We start from the raw sequence: 12,873 nt of genomic DNA on the forward strand, positions 1-12,873 counted from the left end.
TGCCTAGGAGGAGGCTGGCCATAATTCGCCCTCTGCTGATCTTGGGAAGGCTCTGTCACGTGCAGAGCACCATTCGGGTCTAGCCTGGCGTTTGTGCCAGGCCAGTAAGGGGGCAAAGGGGCTCAGCCGGAAGGCGTTGCAGTGGAGGCTCCAGGGGCTGGAGCTGCACAGACACTCACCCAGGAAGAAGGAAGGAGAAAAGGCTCACTACTGCCTGAAAAGGGCAATAAACAATAAAGGGACAGGAGTAAGTGAACTGTCACTTTGCTGCTGCAGAGGCAGGAGATCTGGCAGCAAGCGGGAGGAGGGGGCATGACCAGCACATGCTGCATCCCGGTTGTGAGGCACTTCCGGGACCTGCGGGGTGAAGGGGAGCAGCCCCACCCCAGACCTCTCAGGATGGTGGGAGATGATGGGCTGCAAAAAGAAACCAGAGATAAAAAGTGCACCACAGACTCTCAACAGAGGCCATGTTTGTGCCCTCCCAGTCCTGCTATGCTCCAAACATGCCCCTCCTGCACCCTACCCCATGGCCAAGGAAGGAGCCCTAAGGCTGTCGGCAGTGCCCGTGTTGGGGGAATCGTCCCCTGGGCAGATATAGGGCTCTTAGGGCCCCTTTATGCCACTTCCATCCTTTTATGTGGCTTAAAGGGGCCAGTGGGATAAGGATATCACCCCAGGGGCTGAGGACCGTGGAAACTCTTGTGCAAGTTATGGTCACAGGAAAACAACTTGGTCTCTGGTGACTTTGGCTGCATGCTTTGGGTGAAAGTCCATATAACATAACCTAATATCCTATTTGTTTAGGAAATACCTGGATGATTATTTTAAGCATTGCCAAGCCACAAGTTGATTGAAAGGCGATCCTCTACATAAAGCGTTTTCTCAAGGGCTCCGATGTAGGAATATGACTGTACTGCAATTTCACCAGCTTTGTTAGCCTCCAATTCCTCTTTAACCCATGGAAGGGTTGCATTGGGGGTCCTGTACCAGAAGGCTATGCATGATGCTTTTCTAACATGGTGGGGGAGTCTGTGTATTGCAGACTCCATACTGCTAATACACCTGACTGTCCAGGAGGGTTTCTGAGCTGGCCATATGATGGACAGAAGTGTTTGGAGCTACAAAAGCTTAAGTACTTTGTGGAAAGAAATGGCTAAAGCTGTATTTGTGCCACTGATATGTACTCGGCTTTGAAAATTGGAATGCATTCTTTCTCCATAGAAAATAGGAGCTACACGTCTATCAGAACAGAAGCGTTGTCTGTGATAGAACTGCTGCTTACCAGACTTAAAGGTGAGGTTCTTTGTTTGCTTTGAGACTCCAGCTCAGCGTGTGGCCCCAAGGCCTGGAAGGGCGGAGAGACGATGCCTTCTGTTGCTCTGCATTTACTCTGCTGGGTGATTTAGGAGCAACGTTCACCAGCTGCCTGTAGCACTTCGCACCTGGCAGGACAGCGCAGCACTGACATGGGGTGGAGGCAGGAAAAGCGTGAGGGAGAAATTCTGAGTTAGGTGTGGAGAAGCTGTGGATGAATCTAAGGTCGGGAATACAAGGTCTGCCCCCTTTGGTGTGAGAACCGTTCAGGAGAGTTAGGTGGAGACAGCACATTCCTGGGAGGCAGGATATCGAGGTTCATTCTCCAGCTCTGTCTCAGACTCACGGTGCCAGATTCTGCATTGTGCTCTGGCCCTTCTATGCTGCCCCATGGCTGGCATTAGTGGAAATGCTGCCTGCCCCCTGGAGGGCTGGAGGAGGTTTTGCTGATGCAGGAAGTGTTTCTCTTCTTGTAACACCTGTGCTGAATTTAGCCTCTCAGTTTGGGGTTCCATCCCCTTTAAGGCCTAAACAGGTGTGTTCCTTCAAGTGTCCTACGTGGCTGCAGTTGCTCTTTATTTAGTGAACTTTCTCCTGTGAGCCTTTAGGTTCCTGCTCTAGCTCCGTGCGTCTCCTTTAGTGGAAGAGGGCTGTGTAGTCCTTTTTCTGGTTGCTCCATGATTCACTTGGCGCAATCATGAAGTGAGAAAGAAATGCCCCCAAACCCCTCTTTCCCTCATGCTGAGCACTGTGAAGCACATTTAGCCAGGCCTTGGTGGGCACAGCTCCTTTGTGCCAGTCCGTGGGACTTGCATCTGTGTAAGGCCGGCTGAATTTCTCCACATGGTTGATAATCCTGCAGGATCTCCTCCCTGAATAGCGATTTGGATTAAGCGTAGAACTCGAAGCAGTTCCTGTTTCATGATGTCCAGGGGCCTAGTTACTTTGCATCATTCTGGTATTCATTTGAAAATGCAGCTGTTTATCTCTTTTTATCCACGCAGAGTCTAAACAATGGGACAGCCTGCCACTGGAAAGCAGAGCGCTCCTCATTGGCTCACTTACTACCATGGTATTGGACAGCAGACCTGAGCTACAAGAGAAAGCATCTTTATTGAAGAAAACACTTGAAAACCTTGACTAAATTGTAAAACACCAACAGCAAAGTGCCATGTAAAACAAAAACAAGTGCAGTGTGATCCGAAAACCAAGTGGGGAAATGAAGATTTAATCTGTAGCATGCATCATTCCTTGGCCAAAATAAAAAATGCCTTAAATTCTGTTCCCCATTAACTGTATTTTTACTGTTTTAAGCAGCTGGTTAGTAAACAACTTTGAAGTTGTGGAAAAAAATAGTTGTATCAGTAAATACCTCTAATGATCTGCCCTAAAAGACTTATAGGTGTGTGATCTAAAAGAAGTATTAAGGGCAAGAAGCATTTGATTCTTAAAATAGGCAAAGGATGTAACTTAATTTACCCTAGATCCCAAATGCCCCGTAAAGAATTGTTGAAGATAGCTGAAGAACCAACAGCTCTGGAAAGTTTAAATGCTTGTTTTCATTTCACTGAACCTTGCCTGTGGCGGTTTAATACTTGGTGCCCAACTAGTGATTCTTTAAGTCTCTCCAGGAGATCGGGGGCAACTAATATTTATATTAACAAGGGTTGAAATCCTGCCTATGTTTAAATCAATGGCAGAATTCCCATTGATTTCACTGGGGGCAAGATTTCATCCCAGAACTCCCAGCTCACTGCTAGCCCAGTCTGGTCCTCCCTGGCACACACTCCCAGTGTTTGTGAAATGTGAAAGGCAGAATATTGTTGACTTATTTCCTCCATCTCTGACTTGAGTGGATTTAGCAAATCCATGCCCCCTTCACAGCTAATGGATCCCTGCCTCCCACATTTTAAACAACAATGATTTTCTCCAAAAGTATGCACCTGAAAGAGCACTTTAATGAGCTGCCCGGGGCTGAGGTGGTTTGGATCTGTAAGAAATGACAGGTGGGGAACACTGCTCTTCTCCAAGTTGTTTTGCATGACACTCCTTAACTGCAGCAAAAAATGACACCCCCCCCCCCCAACTTTTTCTAGAAAATGTTTTTCCAGAGTGTTCAGTTTGCCATGATGGAAATTTTTATAGTAGTAGTCTTTTTTTCATGTTTGTAACTCTGTTCTTGCTTTGGAAAGCGGTAACAATTTAGACTTCTCAATGTTTGTAACAAACTGAATAATGGATATCATCTATCAGTCGCCAGTTCACACTGGTTTCTAGAAAATACTTTTAATTTGCACTTAATAAGAAAGACCATATCTGCATTAACATGGAGTAAAAATTCTATTTGATTAAATGGCCACGCTCCCCTATCCTCCCTCTTTCTTAGACAAAAGGCGTAAACCTGGATGCTGTGACGACAGGCTTTAGAAATGTAAAATGACCACTGTAACCTTAGCGTGGGTAGTTCATCGCTTTGCTGAGTATGAATAAAATCATGAGCGTTGGCAACCTCACAGCCATGGATTTCAGCAGAGAAAGACTTGTTGTTTTCTTAAAGACTCTCCCCCAGTAGATTATCAAATAACCTTGCCAACCATCATTGCTCTGTGTTGCTGGCATATTCAGGATTGAGTGTTCAGTACCTACCTTTCCCTCAGGTCTGTGCTATTTCACGTACATTGGAAAAGCATTGAACTAGCTTACTAGTCTGATGTTGTACCTAGGGGGAGGGGCAGTGCAGTCCATACCCATCTCATCAGAAAATTTCAGCCAATGTTGGGGTAAGACTCTTCATTTTATGGCACTTCTGTATCAAGCTCTAATGCATCTTGTATTAGCACACATTAGGCAATCCCTTGGTGCTGAGAGCTGGTGCTAAAACATTTGATCTATGACTTAGTGGCAGGGAGCTGCTGTTTGTTTACATTGTTTGGATTACCAAGCGCATTTGTAAATTTTAAAAGCTTATTGGGCAACTCACTTGTATAAGATGGTACCATTTAAACAACTTGCCTTCCATGAAACCTTTCCACAGCTCATTTTTGTATGAATGAGAATTCCCCGTGTTGCTTTGCTGTCGCTGTTGTTCGTCTGACTTATTATTTTTCATATAGTTCAAAGCAACAGACAGTTACAGGAAACCAAGCGCTCCCAGTTGCTGAGCCCTTGATTTCAGCAGGGATGTGCGTACTGGGAGGCAGTACCTAAGATTATGTAGCCCTAGCTAGAGCAACTGGGCTAGCTGCCGTAACAAATGTTTTTCTGCTAGGGGTTTATAGTACGTAGAAGAAGAGGTTCTAGAAATTCTACTGATGTCTGGATTGACAACTGTGGCCAGGATTACTGGGAAGCTGGAGATGGTGTATTAGAATCTCTCTGACTCATAAAGCAATATGTTTTTAATGATTAAAAGTACGGATTCAGAATTCTTCTACAGCATGTGCCTATACACAGAACCTACCTGCACAGAAGTTGATATGAATTTAAACCAAGGTCTGATTTCTACCCCCCTTTTCATTTGTAAACTTGACAGGAAAAAAAAAATAGATGTGGCCTTCCTAGAGTTTTTCCTCTGAAAGTGATTGCACTATGTAAAACACACTGTACTTTGCCCAAGATGGGCATTTCTTGTGCTGCTGCTTTGTAGACCAAGAGTGAGGCGTGCAAGTCTGACACTAGCACTCATTCTAACCTGCAAGCTGTTGCTTAAATGGATGTATATTAAGAAAAGTTTTCTAATGTTGCAAGGTCTCCATCAAATTCATTGTGATCTGTACGTGGATGTTGAAGTATGTAAATGGACTGATTGAAAGAAAACCCTCCCGCTTACCAAAAAGGTAACATTAAATAAAGGTGCATGACCTGTTCTTGGAAGCAACTGGTAATTTTTTCCCTACTAATGTGTCAAAGTTTAACCTATCCAGCACTTTCTAACATTCAAAGCTGGCATTAATATTATGAACTAGTCATACATGACTGGTAACTTCCCTCCTCCCACCTTAGGAGCAGTTTAAGCTGCTGTCTCATCTCTCAGCTACTCCCAAAGTCTAAATAATATAAAATGGTTTTATTTCAAATAGTGGCTTTGCTCCAAGCCATGGCCCCTCAAGCTGGGTTACTGCCAGTTAGAATAGACTGCATTTCTGGCCTGTGGAGGTCAGTAGGGTTGCATAGATGTCAGCAAAGGCAGGACTGGGCTGTGATGTTGAATGTTGCATAATAAGCAACGTTTAAAAAAAAAAAAAAAAAAAAAAAAAAGCCCTCACCTTTTGAACTATTTATCAAAGCTACCCAAATACACAGGAACCCCTCCCTGAAAAATACAGTGTAGAATATGTTGGATGTTTTTCTACATTTTCATATATATCATATTCTGTGTTGTAATTAAAGTCAGTGTAGATTTTTGCTTACAAATATTTGCACTGTAAAAATAAGAGTATTTTTTTATTTACCTGATACAAGTACTGTGGTGCCATCTTTTTATCATGAAAGTGTAACTTACAAGTGTAGATTTTTTTGTTACATGACTGCACTCAAAAACAAAATATAAAACTTCAGAGCCTACAAGTCCACTCAGTCCTACTTCTTGTTCAGTGAATTGCTTCCATTTATGAGAGATAATGCTGCCTACTTATTTACAATGTCACCTGAAAGTGAGAAGAGGCATTCATATGGCACTTTTGTAGCCGGCGTTGCAAGGTATTTACATGCCAGACATGCTAAACATTGGTATACCCCTTCATGCTTCAGCCATCATTCCAGAGAGCATGGTTCCATGCTCATGACACTCATTAAAAAAAATAAGCATTAATTGACTTTCTCACTGAACTTGTTGGGGGAGAATTGTACATCCCCTGCTCTGTTTTACCCACATTCTGCCATCCATTTCCTGTTTTAGCATTTTAAGAACACTTTCACTGCAGATTTGACAAAACACAAAGCAGGTACCAATGTGAGATTTCTAAAGATAGCTACAACACTCAATTCAAGGTTTAAGAACCTGCAGTGCCTTCCAAAATCTGAGAGGGATGAGGTGTGGAGCTTGCTTTCAGAAGTCTTAAAATAGCAACACTGCAATGCAGAACCCACACCACCAAAAAATTAAATCAGCATTCTGCTGGTGGCATCTGACTCCAATTATGAAAACAAACATGCATCGGTCCGTATTGCTTTGGCTCGTTATCAAGCAGAACCTGTCATCAGCATGGCCGCATGTGTTCTGGAATGGTGGTTGAAGCATGAAGGGACATATGAATCTTTAGCAAATCTGGCACATAAATATCTTGCGATGCCAGCTACAACAGTGCCATGAGAACGCCTGTTCTCACTTTCAGGTGACATTGTAAACAAGAAGCAGGCAGCATTATCTCCTGCAAATGTAAACAAACTTGTTTTCCTACTCTAACCGATTAGCTGAACAAGCAGTAGGACTGAGTAGACTTGCAGGCTCTAAAATGTTACATTGTATTTTTAAATGCAGGTGTTTTTGTCCATAATTCTACATTTGTCAGTTCAACTTTCACAATAAAGAGCTTGCACTACAGTACGTGAATGAGGTGAATTGAAAAATACTTGTAATCAAAAATTAAATATAAAATGAGCACTGAATACTTTGTATTCTGTGTTGTAATTGAAATCAATATTTGAAAATGTAGAAAACATATTTGAATAAATTGTATTCTATTACTCTGACAGGGCAATGAATTGTGATTAATTTTTTTAATTACTTGACAGCCTTAGTAATTATATCACTCATTACTGTAAGATACAATTTGTGTATGACAAGTTCTAAAGAGCTATCCTGCTTGAGAAACCAACATGGCAAACTGAAGTGGTATTTAGTTCATTCTGTCTTAAAAAGGGACCCAGAATAGGTTAGCCAGAATGAAACTGCTTCCACAGGAGAGGGTGAGGGAGCCCTACATCAGATCATCCCATAGCTCAGTGGTTGGCCCACACTGAGAGCCACCTCTTCAAATACTTTCTCCCCATCTGGCAGAGAAGGGGGAATTGAACCCTGGTCTCCCATATCTCCAGCAAGTGCCAACAGCAGTATCACAGCACCTAAATCGCTGCTTGGTAGCTGGTTCTCGAATTTCTAACTTTCAAAGAAACAAGATGACAGGTCTTTTTACTGTGCCAGCTAGTGCAGAATTACTCCTTACTCGCTCCAGGGGCTGCTTCTTGTCTTCAATGATCCAAGCAATGAGACGTCTCCTGCTTCCTTTGCCATGCTAGTAGACAGTGACTTTGTTCAATGTCAATCAACTTCTAGTTCTAGCTCTTTAAGCATTACAAACAATTCCTTTCCTATTCCTTTCATTGAGAACTCTGTATGCCTTACGTGTTACCCTCCACACTGCACCGAACACTGAAAACGAGTGGGGGAAATCTGTATTGTGGCAAATGAAGGATTAGTTTAAGGGAGATGAGGTAGCTGAGGCTAGTAATGGTTTGTACCATGCAAAAAAAATTAATCAGCCCCTGCTGTAGAACTGAGCTGGTGCACATTGACCTGGCCAGAAACAGGCTTAGTAGATGCAGGTGAGGGTTCTTTTCTACATGCATGTAACTGGGAGCTACTCATTTTATTTCTGAGGAGCAGCTCATGGTCAGATCATAATACCAGATGACTAAGCTCCATCAGTAACTTGGTAGAAGCAGAGCCAAATTACCATTGGAAGTACCCTTTGGCCACAGGTGCTCCAGACAGTCAACTAGGACACATTGTTATGAGCCTAGAAAGCTGCTATGACAAGGAAGCAACTCATAGGCAGACTTCGATTGTAGCTCATGTGGGGAAAAACAATGCATTTCTAAAACTCCACTGACTAAATAAAACAGTGATCAGTAAAATGGAACTATTGGAAAACCAGATTAGTGCCCAACAAGAGGTGGACTGGGATTTCAGGAAGAGCAAATGAAAAAAAAAAAACAAAAAAAAACAGTTCAAAACTTGGTCCTGCCCTGCTGAAGATGCACTGCATATTGACAGCATATCCAGTTAAAAGGAATCACCGCTGGGATTGATACAGTGGAGCATCTGGTTTTTCGCTGTTCTGTGTCCATTGCAAGGGAACAAATCTACTGATCTCCTTTCCAGATCTAGCATCTACACACACAGCTGAAAGCTCCAGAAACAACTTTAAGGGACTTAGAAGAAAACCAGTAGGTCTTATGCCTCCCTGGCAAAGCTCCAGGTAAGTTTTGACGGAGGGAACCCCTCTTTTGAGCAGTAGTTTGCCATCTGAAGAATTCTGAGGAAAGCCAGCAAGATACCTTAAACGTTTGATCCAGAATCAAACGATTCCTGCAGAGTATCTTTCCCTTTGTTCTTGTTTAATTCAACTAGTTAAACACTGATGTTATGAACTACATAACCAACCCCAAGACTAGTCGGAGTAACGTACTTCAAGCTTATTTAAAACTTGCCCAAGCATAGTCACATGCCACTCTGTTAAGTGGTTACCTACAAGGTGAGAAAAGAAACCAAAAGTGAAGTTAGGCTTCATGTTTGAGCTAAAATCATTTATTGACAAGACAAGCAAATTAAAATATTAACATGGCAATTTTAGCAACTGTACCAAAGTTATAGTTTAGAAGGATAAGAAGTCACCTTTCCTGTTTTGCTTTTTGAAAAAGTCAGCAGTATAAACATTAGCATTTCATTTTTATGTTGTATTCTTTAGCAATCAAGCTTCTCTCACAAGTATTTTCAATTGCTTTTTGATACAAGATTTAAGAACTCAATTAAGTAGTCCCTATTCCCCTACCTTACTGAAATTTCACACACATTTACATGTCAGAATACAAGAACCCGTTTCTCCTTTTTAAGGAATCATGATAGAAAGAAAAAAGCAGATTTTAAAAATGGAGGAAAACATTGAATTGTGAGTGGGACATAATAGAAGTAGCAGTTGTTCATGGTTGGCCTGGCTTCAGCCAATACAGTGGCAATGCTTTGCCTGAGTGGAGAGGACAGAGTTAGAAATTCAGGTATGAAAACAAAAAAGGAAGGTATGTAGGATAAAACAGAGGACATGTCTAGAAATGAACAAATGGAAAGATAAAAGTGAGTGGCTATTTAGTCCAGATTTCTCTTTAGAAAACCAAGTATAATGAGAATTTTAAACATGAATTACAATTAGAGAATATATAGAATAAAACTGGCCAGAGTATTCACTGACTCCCTCATGCTAACTTCAGGGTTTTGTTGGTTTTTTAAGTTGGCCATTTAGTAATGTGTTTTTATAATGGCATTTCCAGTCTCTTCAACGTAAAGACAAGAAACACAGGACATTCCAACAGAAAGTGCTGCAGGTGGAAGTTTGCTCTTCAAGCATCCACATAGGGTCTGGGTCTATTCTTCTGTTTTGCCTTGTCAGCTTTTTGCTGTGCAGATACATTACTTCCATTCTGTGCCTGAGTATATCTTGCCACAGTGGATACACCATCTACAAACTTGGTCTTATAGAGGACATTTGCATTGTTGAACATCCCATCCTTCAAGGATACCACAATGAACTAAAGAAAGAAAAATGTTTCCACAGCATGAAAACCATAATCTGAACGTAAAAGGACAATAGAGATTTTAAAATTAAGATTGATAAAGCTTTCATAAAGTCATATAGGTATGGAAAGTCTAAAAGCAACAGTTTAGATACACTGCTCCATTTATCCTAATTGGCTATTGTCCTGGGCACTAGTTCTCCAGGAACGTTCTGAATAGGTCACCTGAAACCATAGCAAAATAGAAACCTCCCCTGCCCAAACCACAGAGACAAGATATAAGCCCAGTTCTAGGGTTGGGATCTTTTGGTTGGGCAAAAAAAAAATAAGGTAAGCCCCATGTATTTGGCCGTCCCAAATTAAGTCCCTGATGCTGAACAAGGCCCCTTCATTTCAGATCAAACCATGAACAAACAACCTGTCACTGACAGATATGAGGTGAGCCTCCTCCCTCATAGTTGGGAAGGGCACTTTACTCTCCCTTGTGACAGCCAGAAGATAGTTCTCTCTTCTTCAGTCCTTCCCACTTTGCATGGGTGGGTCTAGTCCATTTGTTTCACAGAAGCACTTTTCTTAGCCCTAGGCAAAGAACACTTCACGGATACAGATAGTACACGTAGCATGTTCAGAGCTCTCAAATTTGTGCAGGTGAGAATCTAGTCTCAATAACAGTAGAAAGACAGAGACCAGACTGGGAAGTTGGGGTGAGGTATGTCAAATCCATACTGATTCTGTTTCAGATTGTGTGCGATTTGCCTATAAACGACCCTTCAGTTCTACCACATGAACACACAGGATCACCTGAAGAACAAACTCCTCCAGCTCTATACGTTTTCCTGCCCAAGTTGGAGTGATATGAACATTCTCTCCACTGATTCCTGGCACACTTCATAAGGGCCCAAAATAGAAGAATAGAAGTTATACTTCTAAGGCGGGAGTCCTCAAACCTCTTAAAAAAAAGTGTGGACCTTATCTTAATAGATGGATTAATTCACGGACAGAGCCCTTCCCATTTGCTACTATGTACCAGTTCTGTTGGTTACAGCAGTTGGTTACCAAGAAAAACAAATGAGGAAAGTAATGAGTTTTACACTAGAAGGTGAGAGGACGACTAGAACAGGACTCCATAAAAATGTTTCACAGTTTGCAGAATAATCACTGTGACCTCTGTGTTTTAGGCCTCATGAATACAGAATTTCTAAGCACTTACGCTTCCCCAGTTGTATATGCTCACACTCTTGGAGAGTAATGAACTACACAAACAGACCACCACATATAGATATTTGCAAGATCATACCTGGGAATGTCTGAAGTGAGTGCGAAGCATCTGTCCAATGTTCTGCGTGTGAGAAAGATCAAGGGCTGCATCCACTTCATCTAAGATGTAAATTGGAGCAGGTTTGAAGAGAAGCATGGCTAAGATCAGGGACAAAGCCACCAAAGATCTAAAACAGACCAAAGACAGTTAATTCTTTATAAGCCACAGGGGAAAAAATATTCTTTCCCCCCTTTGGCTGCTCCACCAAAGCACAGCTGTGCTGCAGCAAGGACATTCTGTGAGTGTAGACAGACACTAGAAGCTCTGGAGCAGTAGGACAGATAGCTAATACCATGGTTTGGTATTTAACTGAAACTCAAATTTCTGCCCAAATCGTAATGAAAGATATAAAATAACCTTTCAAAGTCTGACTGGTTGGATTGTTACTTTGAAGTTCATGCTGCTGTTTTACTCATTTCCAATTGTGAGTTTTGCTACATTTTCATTGGTCTACATTGTTGCTATGTTGGCCAGTAGCTATTCTGGATGATTCTCTCCCTTCCCCTCAAGAGAGTCCTCTGCTTCCTTCCCCACGCTCCCAACAACTGTCTTCTAGTCCTCCACTTTCCAGAGCCACCTTTAAAAGACACTGCATAGCTTCTGGCAGAGAGAATGGTATTCTCTTCACAGTAACTTACTCCCCCTCTTTAATATGCTAGAAGGGTAGAGAGCTTTCAGTGCCATGGTGGCACTTCTTTTGAACCAGAGGAGGAACACACTGTATCTAGGAGCCAGAGACTACAAATTAAACATGGGACTAGTACTACACATTCCTCAATACGATCCATTATTTTTAGTTATTGCAACTCTCCTGTAATTTCACTTATGCCACTTCTCTGCAGAAGCACGGTTTATCTTAATAGCTGTGAAAAGCAGTGTACTCATCTATGATTTAAATTTCTCTTTATTTTTGAATGTTTCCATTATGTAGATACATAAAAGTTAGCTCAGTACTTTATGTTCTATGCTCTGGATGTTAAAATGTGAATTGGTAAATACATGTGTATTTTATTTAAGGAAAGCAAAACAATCTACCTCTGGGGGAAAAAAGAGGACAACAAAGGAAAAGGAAAACAAAAGCATCACACCAACCTTTGACCTCCACTAAGTTCTGTTAAATTTTCCTTCCAGGTATTTCCTAAGGCAACCTTGAATTCCAAACCATCTAAGGCAGTTTGCCCCTCAGGGGCTGCCAGCATAGCATTGGCCCCAGGTAGAAGAGTAGAGAAAATTGAACCGAAGTCTTTGTTCACCTACAAATCAGACCACCACAAATATTTTCTAAAGGCCTTTGAATCATGAACAATTGCTGTATACTTAAACTAACAAATAGCATTATTAACAAACACTTCATTTCTGCCTCTTGGAGTCAGTTTCTTTTAACCCAATGGAATTGGATGTCCAACGGAAGATTAGCATGTGCTAAATGGTGAGAAGACAGACTGTACAGAATCCTTTCTTTGTTCCATAATTCAAGACAAAAACATGGTCTAGATCAGAGGTCCCCAAACTGTGGGGCGCACCCCAGGGGGCGCAAAGCACTGTTTTGGGGGGTTGCAGCTGGGACCTGGGCCAGCCCCCACGGGGGGGAGGGGGCATGGAGGGAGCACCACCCAGCTCTGCTCCTGGTCCTGGCCCAACTTCGGCCCCTGCCCCCAGCTGATCCCAGCCTCAGCCCCCTTACTCCTGTCTGCGTCCAGTCCCCCCCGAAGCCGTGGTCCCGATCCTGG

At 42.3% G+C, this 12,873-nt stretch overlaps 2 protein-coding genes across 4 annotated transcripts in view; one reads left to right on the top strand and one right to left on the bottom strand.

Annotated features, from left to right (window-relative positions):
* Positions 1 to 5,183, top strand: part of ECPAS (Ecm29 proteasome adaptor and scaffold) — an 87,523-nt gene extending 82,340 nt beyond the window's left edge. For all 3 annotated transcript variants that reach the window (XM_054031501.1, XM_054031498.1, XM_054031500.1), the window contains exons 48-49: positions 1,225 to 1,296; positions 2,322 to 5,183. In XM_054031501.1, the coding sequence (XP_053887476.1) occupies positions 1,225 to 1,296; positions 2,322 to 2,461 (212 nt within the window). In that variant the 3' untranslated portion in view covers positions 2,462 to 5,183. The remainder of the gene's footprint in view (positions 1 to 1,224; positions 1,297 to 2,321) is intronic.
* A 3,652-nt stretch (positions 5,184 to 8,835) lies between these two features.
* SMC2 (structural maintenance of chromosomes 2) overlaps positions 8,836 to 12,873 on the bottom strand; it is a 32,559-nt gene continuing 28,521 nt past the window's right edge. Inside the window, exons 23-25 of the mRNA XM_054033226.1 lie at positions 12,236 to 12,396; positions 11,123 to 11,270; positions 8,836 to 9,840 (exon numbers count right to left, since the gene is read on the bottom strand). Of these exons, the coding sequence (XP_053889201.1) occupies positions 9,652 to 9,840; positions 11,123 to 11,270; positions 12,236 to 12,396 (498 nt within the window). The 3' untranslated portion in view covers positions 8,836 to 9,651. The remainder of the gene's footprint in view (positions 9,841 to 11,122; positions 11,271 to 12,235; positions 12,397 to 12,873) is intronic.

Source organism: Malaclemys terrapin, chromosome 6, assembly GCF_027887155.1.
Source record: "Malaclemys terrapin pileata isolate rMalTer1 chromosome 6, rMalTer1.hap1, whole genome shotgun sequence".
In the NCBI taxonomy this organism is placed as follows: Eukaryota; Metazoa; Chordata; order Testudines; family Emydidae; genus Malaclemys; species Malaclemys terrapin.